This window comes from Colletotrichum karsti (genome assembly GCF_011947395.1).
Source record: "Colletotrichum karsti strain CkLH20 chromosome Unknown Scaffold8, whole genome shotgun sequence".
Classification (NCBI taxonomy): domain Eukaryota; kingdom Fungi; phylum Ascomycota; class Sordariomycetes; order Glomerellales; family Glomerellaceae; genus Colletotrichum; species Colletotrichum karsti.
The window spans coordinates 506,482-532,634 of record NW_024065908.1 but is presented as its reverse complement, the minus strand read 5'-3'; the positions used below and the strand labels follow the sequence as shown (position 1 = coordinate 532,634).

The window sequence follows — 26,153 nt, the reverse complement described above, 5'->3', positions numbered from 1 at the left end:
AACAGACGGCGAAGAAGAATGATTGACGGTGTCTCGTAGGCATTTCTATGCCTGTTTAGCGCAAGGTTCGAGACAACCTGGACGCGGCGCTGATCCGAGACAAGATTGGATGGCATTGATGATAGGCATGTCCGTCATCCCCGGATTTCCAGATGTGATGAGAGATAAGCTGCGCCAGAGAACCCCCGGACCAGGAATGCCCAAGGCGCTCGTGGATAGATGACGGTAATCTGAGGAGACATTTTTGGCGTAATTAGCTGGCAGATGTCCTCGGGCCCGTTGGGATTCAATGGGTTAGTTGTACGTCAGCAAGTCCATCGAGTGCCCAATGTGTCTGGGCGTCGCGCAATGTCGACTTGTGTTGCTGAAGGTTACGCCATTGATGTGCTGGGTTGGGCAGAAGAGGTGAAGTGAATGTGACGCGATAGGAGGTGGTGAGGTGAGGGGCGGGGCACTTTGGCTGATGAGTCGACTCTGAGGGGTGTCATCAGAAGGAATGCAGCAGACGGTCGCGCGTAGATGTGCTTGGAAGAGGAGAGAATCACCAGAGGGGGGGAATCACGAGACAGAAAAAAAGTGCAGTTTTTTTTGCAAGACAAGAGGAAGGAAGATAGGTACAAGGGGAGGGTGTGTGTGGTGATGCAAGAGCGGGGAAGTGCAGGGAGAGGTGGACCTAGCAACCACAGGACCCTTTGGCCAGTCAAGTGTCAGCAGCCAATGTTTGCATGTTCATGCTTGCTGCTGGTGTTGCTGCTGGTGCCTCCTATCCATGGCAGTGTGTATTATGCTGTGCAGTGCTGCGCTGGCTTCACTTTTTCAGTTGGAACACGGGCACATCAAGACTCGGGCAAATCAATCGCTTATACCTGGGTTATCTGAGTGACCCCTCACTGGATAGACCTAATTTTGACATCCCATTTCTTTTTCTCTAATTGCATGTTGGAGATGGCTCTGACAATTTTAGGTCCAGGCGGCCTTACGGGAAGCAGCTCCAATGAGCAGAGCAGTCATTCCCCACTGGTGATATGAGCTCGTAGAAGCATCCGGCAGGAACGGACTCTCTGACTTTCCACGACCCGTCAATATGGAACTCATCTGGATGACGAGGAAAGTCATTGGCAGAATGATGGGGCTTTTCCAGCGCTTGCAGGTGGCTTCTTGTGCCGGCTGACGGGCACTTTGCCTTCAACTTCTAATTCCATGACCAGGCTAGCCTCGAGGCTACCTCACGATCCGCCAAAGAGACCTCTGCGTCCTAATTAGAAGTAATTTTTGGCCCTGACTTACCTATCTGTCTAATTTACCTACGAGCGGCGACCTGGAGTCTGCTGGCCCTGCTCGACAATCTTGCTGCGAATCCACCTGAGAAGCTGCTCAAGACGGTGAAGGTGAATAGCACAGCAAAATGTATCGAAGCCGGACGGATAGGACCAAAACCCCCGCTTTCTGGCCCCTGTTGCTCTCATTCACCACCAGTTTCCGTACGGATACCTGCTCTCTGAGGGAACTCATTAGGCCTAAGGTACTTTACAGGCGAGCCTAGCCCAGCCCAGCGCCCCATTTCTCTTCTACTCCCGCCAAATTGGAACCTGCCCATGGCCCCCATGCCCTTGACCACGTCTGAATCCCCGAGCCCCGAAAAAGAGCCTGACCAGCCAGCCCAGGCAGGGCAGCGGGCAACGGGCAGCCCACCACCAGCACAGTGGACGGGAAGAAGAAGGGTAGTGGGGTCTTGCACTTTGCAGTGGCAGGTGAGGTGAGGCCAACAAGCACGGGTAAGCTGAGGTCGGGTGAGGTGGACATTTTCTTCTGGATAATTAGCACTCAGAAAAAAAAGAGGCAAGGAGGGAATGGATATGGATGTATCCAGGGGCAGAAAAACAGCAGTGGAGGTACTTTTAGCTGGGTCGCTAAGGTAGAGAGAACCTCCACTGGAAGCATGGGACGGGACGGCACCCCAACCTACCTAAGAAAATCAGTAAAGGTACCTTAGGGAAGGAGCGACCTTTCACTTGGGGAGGACTTGGGATTTGGGACCGACTGGATTAAATCTTCACTGGCCTCGCACCTCGCAACTTCCCTTAGAGAGATTCCCCCCTCCCAAAATAATTCGTCACACGTAAACACACCCGCCTTCTTCCTCTCTCTCCCACCACACATCTTTTTCTCTCTACAACACCAAAACAAAGCCGCGTCTCCATCTCCCCCCAACACAACGACGCACGCCTACCGATTATTTCTTCTCGACCTCAGTTACTCCCTTTTTTCTATTTCCTCCACCTAATCTCATCATCCCCGATTCACAAACCTCAACATGTCTGGCGATGTAAGTACCATTTTCCCCACGCTGCCCAACACCTCCAAAATCCCCCTCTCAGCCCCTCGTTGCCTGCCTCCGCCTGTGCCACGCCAGCAACGACGACGATGCGATGCTCGATCCGCCGCCCATTTCGCGCCTCGAAATTGGTTTCCATATGGCGGATTTGGCGGTCGAAATGGATTCGACCTGGTCCCCTCGAGCACCTACCCGAATCCCCTTTCTCCAAAACACCTCATCGCTACCGCTCCTGAGAAGAAACTATGCTGACCTCTGCCCCTCATCCAGCGTGAAAGGTTTGTGCCGAACCGCCTCCTCGTTTTTGATGGACCACCACCATCAAGACACACCACCTCGCAGCCGAGGCTCTTGCGCGCAGCTTTTACTGACCCTGCCCCTATAGCAAGACTTTCCTCGCTCGCCTCTGCGAGCAGGCCGAGCGCTACGATGAGATGGTTGGCTACATGAAGGAGGTCGCCAAGCTGGGCGGTGAGCTGAGCGTCGACGAGCGCAACCTTCTCAGCGTTGCCTACAAGAACGTCGTCGGCACTCGCCGTGCCTCGTGGCGCATCATCTCCTCCATCGAGCAGAAGGAGGAGAGCAAGGGCTCCGACAAGCACGTTGGCACTATCCGCGAGTACCGCACCAAGATTGAGCTCGAGCTCGAGCAGGTCTGCCAGGATGTCCTCGATGTCCTCGACGACAGCCTCATCCCCAACGCCCAGACCGGCGAGTCCAAGGTCTTCTACCACAAGATGTACGTTTTCGATGCTTCCGCCTCTCTTGCCCCCGTATCCGCTGTCGCTCCGGAACTAACCGTTGCGTCCCACTATCTAGGAAGGGTGACTACCACCGTTACCTTGCCGAGTTCGCTTCCGGCGAGAAGCGCAAGGGTGCCGCTACCGCTGCCCACGAGGCCTACAAGGTGAGTTTGAATCCACGACTGATCTTGATTTTGATGAAATCAGTCAATTGACGCCACGGCTTCTGCAGAGCGCTACCGACGTCGCTCAGACTGAGCTGACCCCCACTCACCCCATCCGCCTCGGTCTGGCCCTTAACTTCTCCGTCTTCTACTACGAGATCCTGAACTCGCCCGACCGTGCTTGCCACCTCGCCAAGCAGGCCTTCGACGATGCCATCGCCGAGCTCGACTCCCTCTCTGAGGAGTCTTACCGCGACAGCACTCTGATCATGCAGCTCCTCCGCGACAACCTCACCCTCTGGACCTCTTCCGACAGTGGTGACGCCGAGGGTGCTGCCGCCGGCACCACCGATGCCCCCGCCGAGGAGAAGAAGGAGGAGGTCAAGGCCGAGGAGCCCAAGCCCGCCGAGGAGACCCCTGCCGCCTCCTAAGTTCTGTCTTACCCTGATACCACTCCATCTCGGTCCTCGACACGACTGGGATGGTCCGCCTACACGGTTGGTAGGCCGCGCTTCGTGCGAGCCTGCTTATGACTGGAATCGGCCCAGCATGTCGCTGCTGGCCCATGATATCTGCGACTCGCGTTGGGAAACTTGGCAAATGGGGAGGATTTTGGGGATCCGGACGCGGAGAAAGGAATAATGCGTGGCATGGTCCCTCTTTTGGCTCCTTGGATTCAACCCAGGTCTGGAACGGTCTCGTTCTTCGGACTCGGGCATTTCTTGAGGACTCTCTACTCGGCAGCTAACTACCAACCAACCTTTCCCCCTTCTTCATCTTCATGCCCAGGGTCATTCTCCTTTTGTTCGGCCCCACACGAATCCTGCTTTTTACCCCTGTGCTGGATGGTTTACGGCTGTCTCGTGTTCTCTTTTCGGTTTTCCTCATAGTGGTCCTTACGTCGTGCGTTTTCTCGCGGAGAGAGAAAGTGTTTACCCCCCAAATGCCCCTGTTTATTCAGTCTACAAGACAAAAAAGAAAATAACAATGTTCATCAACAACGCGTGCTGGATGTGAGCGGTGATGTATGTGGCTTGACATGTGATAGGATGAGCTCTAGGGCAACCGTGCGGAAGAGACATCACAAACGCGTAAACGCCAGGCAGTGATTTGAACGTGTTACTCTTGGAGTGATAAACAAAGTGGTATTTCCCAAACTTTCCAGTATCGAATATGTACTAATTACCAGATTCAAAACGCCTGGCACCCGGCGCCATTCCCGTGTTTCCGACTCTTGATAGAAAGCAATGTTCACCAACAACGAAACCGATTACGCATGCTTGAATGTGTATATATGTGTGCGTGTGTGTGTGCGTGCGTCAACCTCACCGATGTGACCTCAACAGCAGCTTCTCGGCCCTCTTCAACCTCGCCTGCTTCTCGGCGATGAGCTTGGGCACGTGGCCCCTGCCATCCGACTCGAGGTCCTCGGCCGCGTCCGCTTCGGCCTCGGCCTCGGCCAAGGCGGCTGTGTTGGCGGCAACGGCGCCCAGCCCGTGGACGGTCGCTCTGCGGTACATCATGGTGGCCTCCTCGGCCCCGCGCGGCGGGAGCGGACCGTTCTTGCCGCTGCTGCTTCCGCTGATGCGGCGGACGAAATTCCGCATGCCGCGGAAGATGGCATGGTTACCGTGCTTGGTACGGAACATCATCAGGCTGCCGCGGCGGTCAAAGGGCCCGGTGGGGAGAATGTGGCCCTGCTGGGGATCGTCGAGGTAGGCCGACGAGGGTTCGAGACCCATTGCCGAGGGGGCGCCGAGGCGGGAGCATGTTGGGCAGTAGGTCGGTTGTGAGGGGAGCATGTCGCCCCGCGGGAAGGAGAAGCCATCACCTTGAGAGATGGAGGATGAGGTGGTTGAGGCTGAGAGTGAGATGTTTGTCGACGAGGACGAAGCTGCGGGCGAGGTTGGCGGACAAGTGCAGAGGGATGCTGAGGCTGCCACCTCCTCGCGCCAGACCTGGATGCGCTGTTGTTTTGTGAGAGACGGGTCGGAGAGAGTCATCTTTGCTGTGATATGTATGCCGTATGTTGTATGTTGCAACAGTCGCGGGTGTTATCCAACGGAAATGGAAGAGTTTTATGACGTGGTGTCGGTGGAGGCGGGTTGGTCCGTCTGCCCTTCAGCCTTCAGCTTCCAGAAGACGGTACGACGATGTGCTCTTGGACGTCGGCGTGGGAGTCCTCTCGGTGTTTGTATATTGGACGATGAACTTGGACGATTAAAGCACGAGGACCACCTCGTGTTCCAGGACCGAAGAGAGGTTGGTGCTTTTTTTGTGTCCCCTCCGACGAAGGTTTGGCTCGAATTAGGTGTAGTCGTCTGAACGGTGAGTCTCGTCAACGTTCGTCCGTCCGTTGCGTTTTTCGGCGTTGTCCCAAGATGTTTGCCCAACGTCAAGAAGTAGAAAGAAGAAAGGAGAGAGGGAAGGGAAACAAGACGTCGAAATGTGTTGGTTATTAGAGGTCATAAATGACTTGTGAGGCGCTGGGGTTTGGGAGGGGCACGGGGCCAAGATGGGGTGTTATGAGCTTTGTCTTCGGCTCAGTAGTCGGCCTCTAGTTGGCTACCGCCCTTTCTCATGTGCTTGATGTTTTTCCAAGGGGTTTTGTATGTGAGTCGGTATTTAGTCGGCGCCAACCCCGGATTCTGAGTGACCCCCGAACGTAGGATGAGCAGCAGTGCAGTAGTGATAGTGACGGTAAGCGGTAGCTAAGAGTGCAAGGGGGGCAAGGCCGCTACTTGAGTGTGTTGGATGTTGGTTTAGAAGGAAAAAGGTGATAGGTTTTAGGGCCAGAAAGAAAAAAAAATCCGAAGAGAAGTGTGGTTGGTAAACGGTCTTGTCAGACAATTGGACTGTGTGTTGGACGAGTCAAGGCTTGAGTCTTGTCATCCGGTCTTTTTTTCTCAGGTAGCGCGAGTGCAGATTCTCTTGCGATGGATGAAGTGGGAGAACGGATCCTAGCGAGACGCCTACGGGCGTATGAAACAAATGATACAACAGCAAAAGCAGGATTGATGTGTGCGTATGTGTGTATCTGTCCGCAGGTGAGGATATTGGAAACGCCCGCTAAGGAAGAAAAAGAAGCAAGCGTAGTAGCAACGGAGACTTGTGACTGGTGGCAGGCGCGGTAGTTGGAAAGTAGGGGTAGCTAAGTTCGCGATGCTACATAGTAGTCTGGCGGTGATCGCTCAAACTCTTTTGGGCGTCGAAATTTGGTTGGCTGCTTGTGCTTCGCTTAGTGCAGGTCTTGCAGGGAACAAAAGGAACAAGACTGAGTGGCGTCGAGAAATATTGAACGATGAAAGGCGGAGATGTGGGTTCGTGGCTGCGGTAGAAGGTGTAATCGTCGCAAGTGGCCGTCGTTTCGTTTCGACTCGACTCGTTCGTCTGTCGTTCGGCCTTCGTGACTATCCAGGTCTGCAGAACCTCGCCAAGGCGTGGATGAAAGGGCGGGAGAGAGGAGTTCTGGGTGGAGGAAAAGATCGGCAGGTCGGCAGGTGATTAAGAGCAATGGATGGTACCTTGGGTCAGGCAGGCAAGGATAGGAAAGGTGCAGTTCTCGTTCAGAATTAGGGTGTTCAGGTAAGAAGACGCTTTTTTAGGTTGATAGGCAAGGCGCAGAGTAGTTGGGACGGATGGAAGGCGAGCCGGTGAGTTTTGTGAAGCAGACCGGTTCTCGCGCCGCTTGCGAGCGAAGACGGATAGACAGATGATGGGACAATTTGAATTCTGAGGGAAAATTAGAAGAAAAAAAGGTATGTGAACGTTTGGTTTGGGTCAGTTCCTTTGCTTGGACGTTGCTGGCTTTGGCATCGCGCGGCCCCGCGATCGGCAGCTTCCCAATCCCAGTTTGAGCTGTGGACCTGGATCTCCTCCTGCCGCAACCGGGCGGGAACACAAGAGGGCAGCGGCGGCGGTGGATGGTGCGGCGGCGCGGCGCCTGCAACGACTCGTCTGCCTTTGTGGTGTCTCGACCGTGGTCACTTTCCACCCCTTGTTCGCTGTGGCGGGTTTTTGGGGGGCGCCTGCTTGAGGGGGTGTACGTGACCTGGACCTCGCGCCTACCTTACCTTACTGTACAGCTTGGGACTAATGCCGCTGTCAGATGTCAGTACAAGACTTGCGTGCTGGGAAAAGGGGTGGGCAGACGTTATCGTTGGGATGGCAGGAAGCGGTGAGTAGCTCAAGAGGTTGGGGTAATCGTGAGATTTGGGCGACGGGCGGGAGAAAAAGGCGGAACGGTGCAGATAATGGGATATGAATGTCGTTGTCGACGCGAATAATCAAGGGTCCATCCATCCAAAAGCTCGGTGAGGCCGGGTGAGGTAAAGGCTTCTGGGAATGACGTCGTGTGCCGTACCTCAGAAGTAACAGGGAACCCGATTGGCGCTGGTTCCCGGCCCATCCATATTCGGGGGCCGGCACTGCTTCCAGAGATCCCCTTCCGAATGGATGGCGGAGGCACTTTGTGAGACTCGTCGAGGACTTGAGAACAATGGCACAAAGGACGCCAGGCAATTACCGGAGGACGGCAGGTAAAGAATCGGACCACAATATGTCTGTCTGACGTGTGTTCCTTTTGTATTCTTTCTGCCGCGTACAACATTTCTGCGGTGCTACAATAATACCAATCCGCCTAGTATCCTTTTTTCCCACCAGTCGACTTGACCCGAATAGTCTGTCTATCTTGAGAAGAACGCCCAACCGCCCATGCCTGATGTTTATCCCGAGAATCCGAAACCTCATCTAACTATTTCTGCGTGCTAGGTACCAGCGTCTCCCAGCTTCCCATATCACTGTGATTATCTTCACCCAACGAGTCTAGTAAGTCTACTGGTGCTGGCTTCCTCTGGATCTTGGCTGGGATTTGCGGCTTTGGTCGTGCCTCGCTGGGTCTCATCCCAGGAAGCGCGACCGCCCCGGCCATCGGCGACTGTCTTGCAGAATCGACATTAAATGTGCCCGCTCTCTTAGGCGGCGGGTTCGCTGGTGTGCCCACTGGCTTTCTGCTGACACCGGCGCTGCCTGTAGAACTCGTGGTGGATAGCCCCGTGGCGGCTCGAACTGGCAGTGGCGGGCGGTCTGACGGGTCATCGTCATGGTAGCCGTTGCCATTGCTCGCTGCGGGCGCTTTGGCTAAATGAGCCGGCTTCTTCGCGACGGGTGGCGCAGGTTTACCCTTGGATTGCTGTGATGATTGAGACACCGCAGAGGATGGTCGAGGAACCGACGGGGGGGCTGTCTGCGACTTGTTCGAAGGAATCAGAGGAGCCTGGTTCATTGTCAAAGGGGCCTGCTGGCCAACAGCATTGACGCCTGTCTGCCTTCGCGGCGGCGGCGGCGGCGGGGGCGTTTCTCCTCGTTGGGATGACTTTTCGTCTTTGATGTTCAGCCTGCCTATCTTAGCTGGCATAGCCGACGGATCATACGGCGGTGGTAATCTCCTGGCTGTTGCGCTCGTCGCAGACGAGGAGAGATCGCTCGAGGCATACACGTGCTCGTACGGAGACGTAGAGACACTAGAAAACGACGATAGCCTTGAACGTGGAACATTCACCCAGTCCGGTTCTGCTGTGGGCGTAAACGGATTCGGTGGCCTGTTGGGGTTCAGAACTGTCGCGTGTCCCTCAGGAGCCTTGGGCTGCTTGATGTCAACTCGGGCTGCTTGCTTGTTTTCCAGCCACCATTTTTGGCGATCGGAACTGGCTGGAGGCAGGCCTGGTTCGATGGCTTCGTAGCCTATCAAATCCTCGTCGTCGGTTTCTTCCGAGTCCAAGTTTGCGATGGAGTCGCCAACTTCCGCCTTGCGTTGTTGATAAAGCTCTTGGCTGATTCGGTCCCGAAGTCCCTCATCAACAATGCTGACGTTGCATTGGAAAACAGCATAGACTGGCCGGTGATCCGAAAACTTCAATGGAGCCGAATTGTAAGCAAGCTGGCGTAAGTTGGAGCCCTTTCGTAGGATACGATCAGTCCAGGCTGGGATTCGCGCCTTTTCACTGCAGAATGTGAGCAACAAGTCATTTCTGTACCAAGGCGGACTTACGATGTATCGTATTCATCAGTCCCAAGATCAAACTTGTAGGTCGGAAGGAAGTTGATTCGGGCTTCGGAGTAGAACGGAAAGGCCAGGCCCGCAATCATTTGCAGGTTCAACTAGAGTTCGTAGTCAGCAACAGCGAAAGGAGGTTGAGTGATCCGTCCTTACTTGATCATTCTCGTAAAGCGTATCCAGGTCCCTTTTCTTAACCAGCCCGCGGACAGCTTCAGAAGTAAGGCCGATGCGGTAGTTGAAGTCGCCCAACCAAACGACAGTATCTGTCTAGCAGTTAGAATATCCTGTCACATAGTGTATACGCAGAGCTCCCGAAACTTACCATGATCGTCTATACCACGGTTTCTCTGAAATCGCAGACCGTGGTGAATCGTTGCATAGTCCCTATTCCTCTCGTCGTAATTCGAAAAGCCCGCGGCCAAATGGGCCGTCACAAAACAGATGTGGGTATTCGCAAAGTCAAACCGTATGGCAACTGCTCCCTTGTTGCCTGCCATACCCGACAAGCCAGTCTTCTTGACACTGCCCTCGACATTCTTGATTTTGGCCAGGGAAGACGCCTTGACAAAGATACACAAAGCGGCACCAACGAGTTGTCCACTTCGGAGGAGGACATATCTCTCCCCACCAAGCGATTGGGCACGCTGGTTGAGGCATCTTCTAACTGCGCTTTCCCAAAGCTGTTTCCTCGAGGGATCGCTATTCATGATCTGCTGAGGGCTCAATTCGACGATTTCTTGGAATCCCACAGCTACAATCTCGGGCTGAACATCACCAAGCTCTTCTGGGCAGAGCCACAAAGAAAGATCATTGTCCACACCCTCGGTGCGCCCATTGAGGTTGAAAGTACCAACCAACCTGAGACGGTTAGTACATTTAGAATGATTCGCGTGAGGAAAACTTACATCGTAATGTCCTGAGAAGACGAGAACTCGGCAGTCCGCTTCATAAGTTCACCAGAGACGTAGTCGCTAATCGGGTCAAACAGGAGAACAGGGGTTTGGTTGACGAGACGTCCCAGGAGGCGGTCAATTGTGGTCTGCCTGGCCGAGTCCGTGAAATTGTTGTGGTAAAGTCGCTGTACCGATTTGCGCATATCGGCCACAGCGCCAGCCAAGGACATTTTCCCGGTGCGTGTAAAGGATGATTTGAGGGCACCAGTTCCAGCGTATATCTTAGACAGCGCATCTCCATTGTCTGCCCACAACGTCGAATGTCTCATCCAGAAGTCCTGCGTCGCATACTCTCCGCGATGACCGAGAAATGCTTCCGTTGCCATCTGAGATATCAGGGTTTGAATAAGATTCGTTCTGTCCAGACAGTCGAGACAATTTGTTCGGAAGACGCCTTCTTGTTGCAAAACCACCACCATCCGAGGGGAGCCCTGTGAATCGGTATCAGGTCCTGCGTCATCTGCCTCTTCAGCCAAGTAGTACGCAAACCCATCCGTCGAGGTCTCGATATATCTGCGGATCTGGCGCGCAGCCTCGTATCCACCTGGTCCCTTCGTCTCGGCGTGGAAATCATAATGGGTTTCTCTCAGCAGCGCATGATCTTGAGATTCGTCCTCTCCGACCTGGCTTAAAGGGCAGTGTTGCACGGCAAGATGATACAGCTGGCTAAGTTGTGCTTCGCCTGGTTTGCCTTCGCTGAGGAGATTGACAACATGAACAGCACCGTAAGCGCGCTCCAGATCATCAAAGTGTTTGTTGAAAGCCGGCTGCGCACCCTCAGGAGATCTGATGACAGTAATGTTTTGTTTGCCCGGGATAAGTTCAGCAGTCTGCTCCCAAAATAGGGGAACAGAGCCCCTGACTTGGGCATACGAGAACAACGTGCCCCCTGGACTCCAATAGATGGTCTCCGTCTCGACGAAATTGGCTACATTGCCATCATCGTCGATGCCTCGCGAGTTGAATCGAGTGCCGGCCCTTCTACTCGACAAACGTGAGATTACCGTCAAGTAAGAGGGCAGACCTGTTGAGCGCGTCCTGAGAGGGGCGCTTGTCTGCGGGATTGCCATCGTACGGCAAAACCCGCGGATTGCCGAAGTCAAGAATCTTGAATGATCAAGGGCGTCGCGTTCTTGTGGCAGTAAGCGAGATCTGAACTGAACCAGCGGGCTGATCATGAAAGAATTCCACAAGAATGAATCGTCAAAATTATCAATGTCGAAAACGGACGTGTTAACCGTTCTATGCCCATTAGCTGGCTGTAAGCGCACGATGGAGATAGATCCTTACCTATCTTGCAGTCTGTTGGTCAGGTCAAAATCGGTGCTGTAGTAGAAAGTGCCGTTCCCAAGAAGCTTTCGAAGATCTGTACATGGGTGCTCTATTGTGACTTCTCTTCCTCTGAGATTTTGACCGTAGACCGAGTTGACATCCGACTCGGATTCCAGAGGATCGAGAGACACAACATCGTCCCACTCGCTGTTGTTCAGACAGAAGAATGCAACACTCGCGATCCGCTCTACGGTCTCTCCGGGTCGTAGAGTGGCCACTCTTGTAGCATGTGTAACGACAGAAAGGAACACATCTCCATCCACAGATATCAGACCCAATGTTCCGAAAATCGGCCGAGGGGTCAAGGGTCGGTAATCGGCCAACGTCTTCTTCGTAATCTGGGTGAATTCCACCATGCACTTGGCGGCAGCGCCATCTCCTCCATTGGGTCGTGAGCGGGTGGACGCGAGGGACGTAAGGGAGCCGTTCGCGGCTGCGCCGGTACTGGAGAAGTTGTAACGGAAGATGAGGGCATGTGAAGAAGAGACAATCGCAACGGCGCGATGAGGATAGTCGCGAATGTAGAGTTTACTGGACTTCTCGGGTGCCGGCACCTGAGAGAATGCGCTGGCGTAATCCATTGTTGCGAGGCGTAGCTCAGGTGTTCGAAGAAGCGTTCGTGTCGCAGATCATGCTTGGGCGGTCTCGCTGGCCTGCGTTCGTCGAGGGATGCCGTCGTCGGTGGCTAAGCAGAGAAGGTTTCGGGAACGACTGGGAGGGGGGAAAGATCGCGGCAAGATGTCGTCGGAGAAAGGCGCGCGGTGGCACAAATGAATTGAGGTTGCAAATGGTTAACCTACGATTGAGGATGCCGTGGCTGACTGTAGCGGGATTTGGGTTGCCCATGCTGAGCCCAAAGATGACGTCCGTCCCGCCGGAGGTGCAAAGAGGTTACAGCCTGGACCGCTGTACCTTTAGCGCCTCAGCTCCGCTTCAGTAGACAGCTCCATCGTTTCAGCCTCACAGACCACCTAGGTATGAGCTGCGGGAGGAAGCTGCCTCACGCCGAATGGGAAGGCCCGGAAGTGGTTACGGGAAGGTACGTATTGATGCTCTACCCTGCAGATCCTCTCAGGGCAGGATGTTCCCGAGTAAACGAGTCGACTACAGCCGTCAATTTATCCTGGCCATCTTTCTATTGCATCTCACCTGTAAATATATTTTCCGACTTGTTGAAACGTTCGAGGGAAGCTGTATCCGCTCTACGAAAATTACTTTGGAAGACAAGGCGGTCAAAGCCACAGATGCGATGAACACCCCCGAAGATAGTTCGAAAGAGATGCGTGTGCAAACCACTTTTTGTATGGCGGAAGATTGGGAACGATACGCTGGTCGAGATGGAGGCTCTTCATGGAGACACTCTCGTGGACTAAGGGCAACAATCAGGACTTACCCGTGGACTCGGTCATTCACATATAAAATACTTCTGATGAAGCCTCAACAGTGCTGCTGGCTCACTACCAGTCTTCCTACATCCGTCTATGACATAAAACCGGGACAGCCTTCATGAATTTCCCACATTCCGTAAATCATAGACGTCCTCAAGACATGTCCTTCGGAAGCAATGATTCGGATTCCAGGATCCTGCAATACTCTTGCTGATCTTCTTCTGTGAGTAACACAATTTCGAACCTCTCGCTACTGCTCGCGTACGCCAGATTCGCGCAGATTGTGGTAAAGAAGAGGGTTTTTGGCTGATGGTCTGCTATGCAACGTAGTACCCATCATGGAACTTAGCTTCTTCTCATCCAAGGCGTTATCGTTTCGAGTTCAGCGGTCTGCTTGGTTTTCATCATATAATACTTCAACCCAATAGAAACCGGCTATTTCGGACTGGTAGGCCACGATCTACAGGGACCATTCGGAAGCATAGCTGTCAAGGCCTGTAGAAAAGACAATATCGCGTTCTTTACAGGCTGTTGTTAGCCGACGCCTTCTGGAGAAAAGACATGGAGTATATTGCCCGCCAATGGGCTCGATGGCTTCAAATCAGGATGAAGGTTGTGAACAGCCAAACCAACCAGGGCACTTCGCTCAGCAAGGACGATGCGAATTACTTGGTTTCAGTTTCCACATATCAAGGCGACCCGGAAGTAGCCATCGATATTTCTGGACGGTTGCATCAGGGAAAAGTCAGCATGCCAGCCAGATTCGAGGATCTGCCCGAAGCAGGGCTGATGCCATGTCGAGTAAAAGCTCAGCTTCACGACCAGAATTCGGGTTTCTCTTTTCTCTCCCGTGGAGTGGACATCCGAGTTCTGAGCTCGTTCTGAGCTCTCCTACACAGCCGCGATTTGCACATTGAGACGTATTACTTCGCCGGCGAAGGCGGCTAACCGGAGCCTTTCCATCGTGTCCTCAGGTACATGCTGCGGAAGTGCTACGTTCATGAAGCAGTCGAGACATACATTGGTAAACGTTGTGGAGTGGAAGATGGTATCGAAATGGCCATATCATAGCCACCAGAACGTCTCCGACCACAACTATTGTGACACCATAGACCGGAGTTTCGGTGTCGTTGCTTGAAAACGTGGGTATCAGGTTGCCAAGCCGTTCATCCGATACGAGTGTGACTTCCCACGACACTGGTTTGTGAGAAATCGGACAAGTAACAGTTCCATCCAACTATTCTACTGAGCCTGCGGAGGATTCCGACGTTTCCAGGTTAGGAACGATGCGAAACATGGATCCCAAGCGGCCCCTGTGACAGATCGTGTCTGTCGGTGACAGACAACAGGAAACCGGATGTGACCCAGCGAATAGGGGTATTTCCGAAGATGGCGGTTTAGGGGTGCTTCAGACTCGATCATAGGCATTGACGAAGACTCGGAGGAAATAAAGTGTGTGGGGGAAGTACGGGAAAAAGGGGAAAACATGGAAAGATGAGACGCGGAGAGATAACCAGGCTTGGGGAATCCCATGCAACGGGAAGAGGCGAAATGTCAATGCTTCAAGCAGACCAGGCTTCAGATTAAGTGAATTGAGATCACGCTGCCACCTTGGGTGAGCAGTCATTCTCTTCCTATCATGTATTTTGGGAGATCATCATAAGCCTTTTTGATATGTAGAAGAGAGAAAAAGGAAGAGAATTTTTGGTCGAGTATCGGACGTCAAATAAGGGTCCATGCTTGGCCCATGTGCTTACCTAAGACTCGACAACCACAAAAAAAAAACCAATTCAATCCAGTGGTTTGTGGTGGGCGACGGGGGGCCCTTCCATTGGACCAGACGACAGCAACAGGCGGAACTTAAGGAAGCTCCGCAGTGGGCAATGTCCGTAAGTCGGGCTGTCTGCCAGAATCCGATGAAGTTATGCAGGGAATCACAGGGACGCAGGCCAAGGCACGATGGGATGGTTGGTTGATCCACTCGGGACCTCCAAGGGCACCTCAACTGATGCGCATAAGCAATCATTGAACCACTGCTGGTGCATGGACGACACGTCGGTGGTGTTGCAGAGTGTCGTACTCTGGTGCAGAGCATGTCGAGATACCTTACGGATAGCTTGCTCTCTATTCGTAATTGTCTGTAAAATGTCAATGTGGACGGGAACCTCAGGTTGGAAAGAGGTACATGCGGACGCTGTATCGGCTGCCTTACGCAAGTGGAGTGCCGCCGACCAGCTGATGTCTCCAAGCTTGGACTGTTCTTATTTGGTTGCGCGCGTCACTGATAAAGCGCTTCTGGCAAGGGTTCGCCTGCCAAGGTACAAGGCCTGCATGTATCTTTTCCTGCTTCAGCCCCATTTTGTATGCAGCCCGTATTGAGGCGCGCGCCCGTTCATAAAAAAATCCCAACCCCCCTTCCTCTTCGCGACCTCGAAGCTTGACCCGGCCAACCACGCTTCCTATCGCCCACAGCCTTGATACCCGCGGTGCCCTCATTTCGCCATCTGCAAACCGCCTCTCTCACCTGCTGCAGTCTATTGTGGCATCGCGCATCACCACCGATTCACCTTTTACCCGAACCCTACCCCGCCATAAGTTATCCCAACGAAGCCCGCCATGTCGGAGTTTGATAACTACGGTAGTTCCGATGAGGAGAACGCCGAGATCAAGAAGCTCCAAGCTGAGGTGGTACGTGACTGCGACATCGCCAGCGTCGCACCTGCCCGTATCCAAATAACCCTGACTAATTCCATTCGCGCGCACAGGATGCCGATCCGGATAACTTCGAGAACTGGGAGAAGCTCGTTCGCGCCTGTGAGGGTCTGGAGGGCGGCTTGAACCGCAACTCCAGCCCCCAGGCCCTTGCGACCCTCCGCGATGCCTATGACCGATTCCTCCTGAAGTTTCCTCTGCTCTTTGGCTACTGGAAGAAGTATGCCGATCTCGAGTTCAACATTGCCGGCCCCGAATCTGCTGAGATGGTAAGTGATTGTCGCATTGCGCCGCATCGCACCGCGCCATGCCTCCCTTGCTTCCCGAGCTATCGCTGACCGGCGTGCGACTCCAGGTCTACGAGCGAGGATGTGCCAGCATCACCAATTCTGTCGACTTGTGGACCGACTATTGCTCCTTCAAAATGGAGACCACTCATGTCCCACACCTCGTCAGAGAGTAAGTATTGATGGTCGGCTTTCCTTCCCCTTAACATCACCATCACCACAGCACGCCGTAACGGCCGCACTCAAGACCTCGACCGAGCGATGCATGGGCTCAATCCACTGCCTACAAGTATCCGACGGTGAGAAATGCCAACAGCAGCCCCATTGTCGGGATGCTCTCTCACGCTACTTTACCAGGCTCTGTTCATTTCCACTTGACGATGACCTGACCCGTTCTCCGCTCCACGCTTCACGCTTCACGTCGCATCTCCACCATACCGCTCTCCTTGGAATGCTTTGGACTTGGACTCGCTAGTTGATTTCACCTGATACCCCTTCCTGTATATTCCGCCTTCCCGTTATCTTGCGCACTCCCTCCCCCCGCCTGCGCCCATTTGCTGACCTCACCTTCCAGGTTATTTGAACGCGGCGCTACATGTGTCGGCCTGGACTTCCTGGCTCACCCTTTTTGGGACAAGTACCTTGAGTACGAGGAGCGACAAGAGGCGCAAGACAAGATTTTTGCTATTCTTTCTCGCGTCATTCACATCCCGATGCACCAGTATGCCCGCTACTTCGAACGCTTCCGCCAACTGTCCCACAGCCGACCTATCACCGAGCTGGTCCCAGCGGAAACGTTGGACAAGTTCAAGGCCGAGGTCGAGGCGGAGAGTGCCCAGTACGCTGGCGTGCAACGAACCGAGCTTGAGGTTGAGCGCGACATTCGCACCAAGATCGACGCCATGTATTACGAGTTTTTCACCCAGACTCAAAACGAGACCAACAAGCGATGGACGTACGAATCCGAAGTCAAGCGACCTTACTTCCACGTCACGGAGCTCGAAAACCCGCAGCTTGTTAATTGGCGCAAGTACCTCGACTTTGAGGAGTCGGAAGGCAACTTCACGCGCATCGTCTTCCTGTACGAGCGATGTCTGGTCACTTGCGCGTTCTATGACGAATTTTGGTTTCGCTATGCTCGTTGGATGTCAGCACAAGAGGACAAGGAAGAAGAAGTCCGCATCATCTACCAACGTGCCGCTACCCTATACGTACCCATTAGCCGTCCAGGAATCAGGCTTCAGTGGGCGTACTTTGAGGAGAGTTGCGGCCGCATTGAGATTGCGCGGGAAATTCACGCTGTGATCCTCATGGGGCTTCCTGACTGCATCGAGGCCATCACCTCGTGGGCCCACCTTCAACGCCGCCAGAGTGGACTGGACGCCGCCATCGAAGTGTTCAAGGCGCAGATCGACTCTCCACAGGTGGACATCTTCACCAAGGCAGCACTGGTGTCGGAGTGGGCATCTCTCCTCTGGAAGGTCAAAGGTTCAACCGAAGAGGCGCGCAACGTCTTCCTCAAGAACGTCCAGTGGTATGCGGACAGCCGTATCTTTTGGGACAAGTGGCTGGAGTTCGAGTTGCAGCAGCCGACCAGCGCCGAGCTTGAGGATCAGCACGGCGAGCGCATGAAGCAAATCTTTGACGAACTGCGGAGCAAGAGCCGGTTGTCAGCGTCGACAAAGAAAGAACTATACCACATCTACCTGTCGTATCTGCAACAGAGGGGCGGCAAGGACGCTATGAAACAATTCCTGGCTGTCGACCGGGAGATCTATGGGTAAGTTAAAACAGCGTTGTTTCGCCCGGAATCGTCCAAACTAACGTAATAACAGACCTGGTTCGATTTCTGTCCTCGCCAAAGCCAACGCTGCCGTCAAGGAGAACGGTGTTGCCACCGGCGAGCTCGACGAGGCGACGAGACATCGTGCCGAGGCTCGATACCTCAAGTACTACGAACTGCCCAACGAACCCGACGCCGAAGGTCAGGGAACTGCACAGTTCAACTAGGCCGGGTCCGTTGATGTATCGGCCAGAAATCTTTTCTTTTCTTTTCGTTTCCAGGAGTTACTGGCTTGGGCGCATTACACCCTGGAGACTCGACTTTCTTGTATTATATGGCCAGATTTGACGACAGATTTTTCACGGGTGGGGTGGCCTCGGGTAGTTGTACTGTATGCGGCGTGTACGAGGTGCTCCAGACAGAGAGACCGTGACGAGACGGGGAGACCACATTAACGGCGGTTATTTGCTTAGGCCCAAGAGGTTCGCATGATACCGGTTCTCATGATTTGCGAAGCAAGTTGCGACGCAAGTAGTAATAGCTCAATAAATGTTACAACAAAATGGAATTGTGCTCCTGTTCGAGTGAGAGATGGTTGCCGGTCCGGAGTCATTCGCCGACATAGCTTGGTGCCCGAGTTAGGAACAGCGATATCGCCAGCGAAGGGTGGTTCAATGTTGGACTCGGGAGGCACCGAGCTTCGCATAAACCCCGCGACACCGAATATGCTGATCTCTAGGCTCCCGATGTGCTCTAGACACCGCAGGAGTTGAGCGTGCAAATTGAGTCATAAGCACTCCAATTTGACTTTTGGGACCTCTACTGAGAAGGGCGATCCGCTGCATGTGAAGCTACCAGTCTTCTGTCTTATACGGGTGAACTCAAGGTTGATTAGTAAAGTCAAACAAGGGTTCTGCTGTAGCGTATCCAGCTTCCAGGAACTTTTTGCCCTTTCTAGTGGTCGTCAAACGGCGCCCTGCGAGCAGAACTGACATTTTTCCCGAGACTAGATCAGATTCTCTCTCTCGGCTCGGAATTGGAACCTCGGAATGACAAAGCGTCTGGTCTGGGGGCTGACGGAACTGGCGCCGAACCATGACACCCGGCATGGCGTGAGCTGGATAGGGAGCATCCGAACCCGTGGGCATGCGTAGTGTGGAGGGGCGCGGCGTGCAGTTGGGTTGGAGGGGTCTAGCTCGATTCCGATGTGCGCGACACCGAAAACCGAGTGCCGCGGAGACGCGTGTGATGGGAACTCCAGGTCGGAGCCACGCGCTTTTTTTTTTTTTTAGGACTGGGACAAGAAGACGAATTGGCTTGAGCCGTGTCACAGAAGGGCGTGGAGGATGACGAGAAAGCTTGTGAATGGCGACTAGAGGACACTACGTTGTGAGGCGAACAGACGGCGACTAGGCCGAGTCAGCGAAGGGCCGAGTTCTCGGTTTCGCGGCGAGCACGTTTTCCAGAAGTAGGTATGAAGTCAAGAGAGCAGAGCCCGCCCCAGCCTACCTACCTATCCTACATCGGCGTCCCGCCCCATATGGGGACGAAACGCGGGCGCGGCGGGCGGGCTTGAGTCAACGATGGGAAACTGGGTCCCCCGGGAGATTTATTACAAATACTACAAGATGAAAGGGCAGAGCAGCAAAACCCGGAGCTGCGGTCGACCCGTCAACAGCGGGGTTCTGGGAGAGCCGGCTGGTTTAGCCGAGCTCCATCGTGGAGACAGCAGCATCATCATCATGAACGACGACGGTGACACACAACGGAGGTCGACGGAGAACGACGGCCCATGGCCCCTCGAGTGAGAGATTGAGAGTCGAAGATTGGACGTCGAGATTTGAGTTTCTTGCCATGTGCTAAAGTTAGAGATGTTGCTTATGAAAGCAGCGCAACTCTGGACTTTAGGCGATTCGGGGTCCTCCATTATCGGAGCGCAAGGGGGGAAAAAAAGTTGAGTTGGAAGGAAGCCATGTGTCAGCGGTGCGTTTTGCGGCACATGGAGTCAATTGGGGATTGTGCAAAAGATACCTCTTCTCGCGCGTTATCTTCCACTGACATGGCGGTAGCCCGGACCGGCTCGTTTCGAATTCTGGCTCGATATCAGTATCTCCCTAGCGAAACCTTTTTCCTATTTTTCCCTGAGCATATGACTAAAGTGTCTAGCTCCGATTCGGCTCACAGCATACACTTTCTGCTGACAGGCACCGCGCACGCTTTCCCGCGCTTGTCCGTCACAAGGCGAACATACCCGCGGCGCGAGAAAACGCAGAGACGCCATCCACGAAAAAAAAAAAACCGTTGAATGTGCAACAGCAGAGCCGAAAAACGTAAATGGGAACCCACATGGCACCGTTTGGCAAGGGCCCCGGGAGGAAGAAGTGGCTCTCACGCCGGCCCCGGTCCCTTGTTTCCAGACTGGAGCTCTCGAATCTGGCCACTCAGAGACTTTCAATTTCTCATTTCACACGTCGCCGTCCTTCCCTCGGTCCCCTCTCCAGAGGTCCAGCAAGAGGCCCCATCGGGCTTCCTCGTGCTCTCACCCCCCCTTCCCGAAAGATGTCAGAGAGGGCGGGATCCATAGCCGGGTCAGAGGCAGGCAGTGGCCCGGTGAAAGGTCGATAGGGTAAGCTGCGAAGGTTATGTTGGGTGTAGTCTCAAACGCCCCCGGGCAACGGACGTTCAGAGAGTCTTTTTAAGTGCCAATTGCTCCCTTTCCCGCCCCTCTCTCCCCGAAGCTTCTCTTCTCCCTTTTCCCGTATACGTCCCGTTGTGATTGTGATCCCTTTCTTGATATCCCATATACATCACGAAAGCTCTATCAAGGTTAGTAGCCAGCTATCCCTACTCCAGCACCGTCCATACACCACAACTACTTCTCGAGGAGCCGGTCTTACACCGGCATCATCCGATACATGCCACTTCTCCCATCACGATATACCACCAAAACTCGATTCTAACACATCCCCCAAACAGATGGCCGCCTCCACCAGACAGTTCGCCCGCGCGGCGATGAGAACGACCGCCAGAAACACCTTCGCCGTCGCCCCCCGCCAGGCCTTCCGCCAGCAGGGCCGTCGCTTCTACTCCTCCGAGCCCGCCTCCAAGTCCGGCAACTCGACCTGGCTCTGGCTCACCGGCGCGGCCGTCGCCGGCGCCGGAGGCTACTTCTACACCCGCGAGGGCGGCGTTTCCGCCGGCTCGACCACCAAGGTCGTCAACCCCACAAAGGCCGATTACGAGAAGGTTTACAAGGCCATTGCCGACCGTCTCGAGGAGAACGACGAGTACGACGACGGCAGTTACGGCCCCGTCCTCGTCCGCCTGGCCTGGCACGCCAGCGGCACCTTCGATAAGGAGACTGGCACCGGCGGCAGCAACGGCGCCACCATGCGCTTCGCTCCTGAGGCCGACCACGGCGCCAACGCCGGCCTGAAGGCTGCTCGTGACTTCCTTGAGCCCGTTAAGAGTGAGTGAAGTTCCCAATTGGAGGTGACCGAGACAGCTTCTGACACTTGTACAGAGCAATTCCCCTGGATCTCTTACTCCGACCTCTGGATCCTCGGCGGCGTCTGCGCCATCCAGGAGATGCAGGGCCCCGTGATCCCCTACCGCCCCGGCCGCAAGGACGGTGAGGCCGCCGCCTGCACCCCCGACGGCCGTCTCCCCGACGCCTCCAAGCGCGAGAAGCACCTCCGCGACATCTTCTACCGCATGGGCTTCAACGACCAGGAGATCGTCGCCCTGGCCGGCGCCCACGCCCTCGGCCGCTGCCACACCGACCGCTCCGGCTTCGACGGCCCCTGGACCTTTTCTCCCACGGTCATGACCAACGACTACTTCAAGCTCCTCCTGAACGAGAAGTGGCAGTGGAAGAAGTGGGACGGCCCCGCGCAGTACGAGGACAAGAGCACCAAGACCCTGATGATGCTGCCGGCCGACTACGCCCTCATCCAGGACAAGACGTTCAAGAAGTACGTCGAGCAGTACGCCAAGGACAACGAGGCCTTCTTCAAGGACTTCTCGAATGTCATCGTCAAGCTCTTCGAGCTTGGCGTTCCTTTCGCCCAGGGCTCCGAGGAGCGCTGGACCTTCAAGCCCACTTGGGCTTGAGTTGAGTACGGAGACAGGGAAGAGTGATTAGAGAGTAGATTTTTCCGAAGACTGGAGAAGATCTTAGACTAAGACGAGTGATAGATATCCGCGCGGGAAGAGGAAACCGAGAGGCGGGAACGTGCCCTCGAATGTGCTTTTTGAGCGTCAGTCCGATCCAGGACATGTTTTCATAGTGTCGTTTGTGTCCATAGTTCGTGTACAACATTCAACAAGAACATTGAAAGACAAGTTTTCTTCCCTTGCAATTGGTGACGTGAAGTCGAGATAAAGATGAGATGAGGGGGAGGGAAGTCGAGGTCGGATCGGATCGACCGTGCTAATTATACCACTGCCCCCGAGCACTCCCACGTTTCCCCTCATCGTTCTCCCGCTGCCAGGCGTCACACACCTTTTCCAGATTCCAGACGGGGGGCAGAATGGGATGGCGCGGCCCAGTCCCGACCGGTTGGCACCTCACCACCACCACCGCCAACCTGCCTTAGCGCGAGTTCCCCGGACGTTTGGGGACATGGGCTTCCCCCGCATTTTCCGGTCGTCATGGAAGATGTACAGCGTCTCCTTCATTCCTGGGGGTGAACCTGATGACGCATCACTTTATGTCGATTCCCGGTGTTGCTGAGTTGACGTTGAGACACGCCAGGGACGCGGTGAAGGACTAGCTAGGGTGGTTTGGGGCGAGTTTTCTGATTTGTGCGTGCTCGCTTTTGCTTGACCCAGGGTATGTAATTCCATCTCAGCCGTTGAGGTTGGAGTTGGGACGGTCGACGGGGGTCTTGATGCAGGTGTGCCATCCCATCGCCTCCTCGCCTCCCTGTCCGACGGACGGCTCGGCAGCGTCTGTACCCGGCAGTCACCTCCGTCTCTGATCGATGCGAGGGGAAGCCGAGGTGCGCTCTATCTGTGGACACGTATCCATAGAGTATCCTCGTTTGGGGATTCTGAGTGGAATTATCAATTCGAGCAGTTCTTTGGGTGAGAAGAAGATGAAGCAATGTGATTGCTCAATGACCTCTGACGGATTGCACTGCTTGATCAACGAAGATTACAGCGTTTTGACCATGATGACGTTGCGTATGCTTTCGAATACTGTCACGATCACAGAGGCAAACTTGAGCTTTTTTGACGACTTCCACGGCAGCTGGGGAGTTCACAGACGAGCGTTCTCCCGGCGCGGGTTACGAGACGAGGTCGTCTTCCCCAGAGGGAACTTACCCCAGACTTGCTCCAAACGGGATGTAACCACGCACATCGTGGGGCTTCGGACCCTAGTCATGGCGTCCTGAAGAGGGTGAAGCAGCGCAGGTCTACTTCGGCCATCGTCCTTCACGATAACACTAGGGAACCGTCTATAATGCATCGTCGAGCATGCGAAGCGACGTGCTGAATACATGTTCTGTAGACAAACCGACTTCGGCCCCACAACGGGAGTTGTGATGCCCCACGCCGTGATCCGGGGAAATGACCCCGTTGGCACAGCTTGGTGACTGGGAAATCACAAAAGACAGATGAAATGTAGGCTGCAAGTTGCATCTGTAGGTAGGTGGTAAGCCGAAGTTTCGGAGCCGGTGACTTGATTTGGCCAACCGTACCAAGCAACTTCTCGCCGGTCGGTGAACGACACGAGGAATGTGAAGATGGCCCGGCTATTTAAGGTGGGACATGGTGCTATTGTAGACACGCCGCGCAATCGCCTCTGTCTCCCCATTGTTCAAAGATGAGGGGGTTTCCTGAGGTGCCGAATAAGGTGAAAAGTTTTCGGCGTAACTTGGGTTCGACTTCTTGGGCCCTGAACGTGTGATTATTTGACGTTTCTGCTCCCTGTTTCTCGCCATTGTCGTCTTGGGAGTATTCCGGTACAGTACTACATGCTACCCGTCTCGCCCAAAGCGCGGCCCCGGTTGGCGGCTCTGATGTACAACGTGTGAGGGTTGGCATCATTCAGAGCATGGACATCAACGTGGAGCCATGTGAAGCAGGTTGCTCGCTACTGCATGACCTGAAGGAACCGTATTACATCGTCACTGGACAATACCTGGTATTTAAAGTGGCTGAAAGACGGGCTCTCCAAGTCACGCATGAGTTGAGGCGCCGAAAATAACGTTAGGATGCATAGATGAAGTTTCGAATGGGCTAAGTTGAAGCGTTCAGGCGCTTGAGAGGCATGGTGTTCGCCGTCGACATAAAGCAGTGCTGTCCTGCTTGGCGGAAGAGGAGAACGAATGCATAAATCATCGACTCTTGTCGCTGCAAGTGAAGGAGTGAGTGGGAAACGTTATTTTCCATCCGATCGGTCGCCGGCCCGTACTGCACTAGTAAATCACGGCGGAATTCTGCGTCGTCGGCATTTGCCCGCGCCGAAAACCGGCCCCACCGCCGGACCCCACATGAGCTTTTCAACTAAAGACGCTTGAGTGACATTTCAAGATCGCAATTTTCCCGTCCCTACCTCCATTCCCCGCGAACACCACCACCCATCTTCCCCTCCGATTCTTCCTCCACGAAACCGACCGGGGAGGACCGCACACATCGCCCACAATGGCATCCTGCCGTATCCCCGCCCTGCGGCACATCATCGCCTCTTCGGCGCGCACGTTCCGCGCCCAGAACCAGCGCCGCTGGGCCCAGGTCCACGACGTGCGCTTCCTCGCCACGACCCAACAACCCCGCGCCGTCGTCGAGAAGTACCGCGCCAAGCTCGAGCAGAAGGCCAAGGAGTCGGGCGTATCGAACATCGACGAGCTCAAGGCCGCATACGCCGACAAGATCCAAGAACAGAAGCAGAAGGACGCCATCTCCGTCCCCGGGCTGGACGAGATCCTCAACGACGAGCCCGCGTCGGCGAAGACGGGCTCCGCTACGACGACATCACCGAACGGCGCGCAAAAGAACCCTCCCGTCCCCGGGTCCTCCTCCGGCAACGGCGTCAAGTCCCTCGACGAGATCCTCGACCTCCCCAAGGCCCGCGAGCTGCCCGACAAGGAGCTGACGGCCATCTGGCGCCTGCGCCACGCCTCCGACCCGACCTCGCTCTGCGCCGTGATCCCGGCCTCGACGTTCCGCCCGATGGAGGCCCTCGCGAGGGAGAACCCGCAGTTCGTGCTGCCCGTCCCGCACGAGTCTCAGGGCGCCGAGATCCACTTCCTGCAGTGGGTGTTCGACCCGGCGTCCAAGACGGCGACGGTCATGTTCACGCAGCTCGCCGAGTTCAAGGCGCGCGGCGAGTACGCGCAGCCGCACACGACGGTGACGCACCATATGGATTTGGCGGACGAGAGGGGGCTTGTCCTGATGCACGGCAAGCTGTCGGAGGACAGGGGCGTCAAGACGGAGCACGCGCAGTGGCTCGTCATGTGCCTGCAGAGGTTCTACGGCGAGGCTGAGGGCAAGGAGAGGGCGGAGGAGAGGAAGAAGCTGCTGGAGTGGTTCCGGATGGGCGATCCGCGGTTTAGTGTTGAGAAGTTGATGGAGGAGGCGGAGCGCATTGGTTGAACGGTGCGCGTTTGCCGCGAGATGTTATGATAAGAAGAGCTTCTTGATGAAGCTGCTCTCGAACCTCCGAGATCTGTTTCAGGTTTCCCGTCTCGGGGATGGCCCCAATGAAAGGCACCTGCGGAGGCTCGAACGAGGTCACGTATAAATGGCTGGATAGACCATGTAAAATAGAACATATACCAATTCACCACTGACATATAAACTAGTTCGGGTCTCCGAGAGATGCCGTGATTATGTGGGACTCTTACATGGAACGAGTAAAGTTGACAGTACATAAACAATACAATTGCCCTTCGCTTGTGTGTGTTCAGGCGTATGAGTGTGATGCGATGTTTTCAATGATGTCTTTGTCTCCTTTTGCCATAGGCGACAGTTGAGCGCCGTCTTATACGAGTCGATTTGATATTCGAGCAGCCCCACGAAATCTACATATCCAAATATCCCTAGGCCAATACTTTGGAGAAGACGCTGGTAATGACGAACGAACACCTCAAGTCATGTATCGCAACGGATGCTTCAAGTTATGTGTGATATTGAACGACAGATTTGCTATTATCCAAGGTGCCGAGTCTCAGGGTCGGGTTACCATTATCGTCGTGTTGAAAAATCCTTCGACTTGGCCATCACTATGTGTTTATATAATATGGTATTCCGTGAGCTTGGAAAAGCTGGTATTGAACATTCTGTATTCCTTGAAGCGCTGTGGCCCCACAATCCCCAGTGGAACCAGACGTACGGCAGTTCTTGAGCTTGTTATATGAAACCTATGATATTAATGTGTAAGGTGAAA

At 54.6% G+C, this 26,153-nt stretch overlaps 6 protein-coding genes across 6 annotated transcripts; 4 read left to right on the top strand and 2 right to left on the bottom strand.

The window, feature by feature from the left end:
* Window positions 1-2,429: 2,429 nt before the first annotated feature.
* Window positions 2,430-3,673, top strand: CkaCkLH20_03305 (14-3-3-like protein; the record flags this gene model as incomplete). Its single annotated transcript, XM_038886024.1, has 4 exons — window positions 2,430-2,509; window positions 2,721-3,074; window positions 3,155-3,242; window positions 3,311-3,673. The coding sequence occupies 4 exons, from the start codon at window positions 2,430-2,432 to the stop codon at window positions 3,671-3,673; spliced, it is 885 nt and encodes a 294-aa protein (XP_038748533.1).
* Window positions 3,674-4,567: 894 nt separating this feature from the next.
* On the bottom strand, window positions 4,568-5,245 carry CkaCkLH20_03304 (uncharacterized protein; the record flags this gene model as incomplete). The annotated part of the gene is made up of 1 exon (XM_038886023.1): window positions 4,568-5,245. One exon carries the CDS (start codon window positions 5,243-5,245, stop codon window positions 4,568-4,570), a length of 678 nt encoding a protein of 225 aa, XP_038748532.1.
* A 2,750-nt stretch (window positions 5,246-7,995) lies between these two features.
* Window positions 7,996-12,166, bottom strand: CkaCkLH20_03303 (SacI domain and endonuclease/exonuclease/phosphatase; the record flags this gene model as incomplete). The annotated part of the gene is made up of 6 exons (XM_038886022.1): window positions 7,996-9,244; window positions 9,292-9,401; window positions 9,454-9,563; window positions 9,623-10,158; window positions 10,206-11,495; window positions 11,544-12,166. The coding sequence occupies 6 exons, from the start codon at window positions 12,164-12,166 to the stop codon at window positions 7,996-7,998; spliced, it is 3,918 nt and encodes a 1,305-aa protein (XP_038748531.1).
* A 3,423-nt stretch (window positions 12,167-15,589) lies between these two features.
* CkaCkLH20_03302 (mRNA splicing protein) lies at window positions 15,590-17,982 on the top strand (the record flags this gene model as incomplete). The annotated part of the gene is made up of 5 exons (XM_038886021.1): window positions 15,590-15,661; window positions 15,739-15,954; window positions 16,041-16,144; window positions 16,547-17,752; window positions 17,808-17,982. The coding sequence occupies 5 exons, from the start codon at window positions 15,590-15,592 to the stop codon at window positions 17,980-17,982; spliced, it is 1,773 nt and encodes a 590-aa protein (XP_038748530.1).
* A 2,749-nt stretch (window positions 17,983-20,731) lies between these two features.
* CkaCkLH20_03301 (uncharacterized protein) lies at window positions 20,732-21,868 on the top strand (the record flags this gene model as incomplete). The annotated part of the gene is made up of 2 exons (XM_038886020.1): window positions 20,732-21,224; window positions 21,279-21,868. 2 exons carry the CDS (start codon window positions 20,732-20,734, stop codon window positions 21,866-21,868), a joined length of 1,083 nt encoding a protein of 360 aa, XP_038748529.1.
* Window positions 21,869-24,406: 2,538 nt separating this feature from the next.
* Window positions 24,407-25,360, top strand: CkaCkLH20_03300 (f1f0 atp synthase assembly protein; the record flags this gene model as incomplete). Its single annotated transcript, XM_038886019.1, has 1 exon — window positions 24,407-25,360. The coding sequence occupies one exon, from the start codon at window positions 24,407-24,409 to the stop codon at window positions 25,358-25,360; it is 954 nt and encodes a 317-aa protein (XP_038748528.1).
* Window positions 25,361-26,153: the final 793 nt, after the last annotated feature.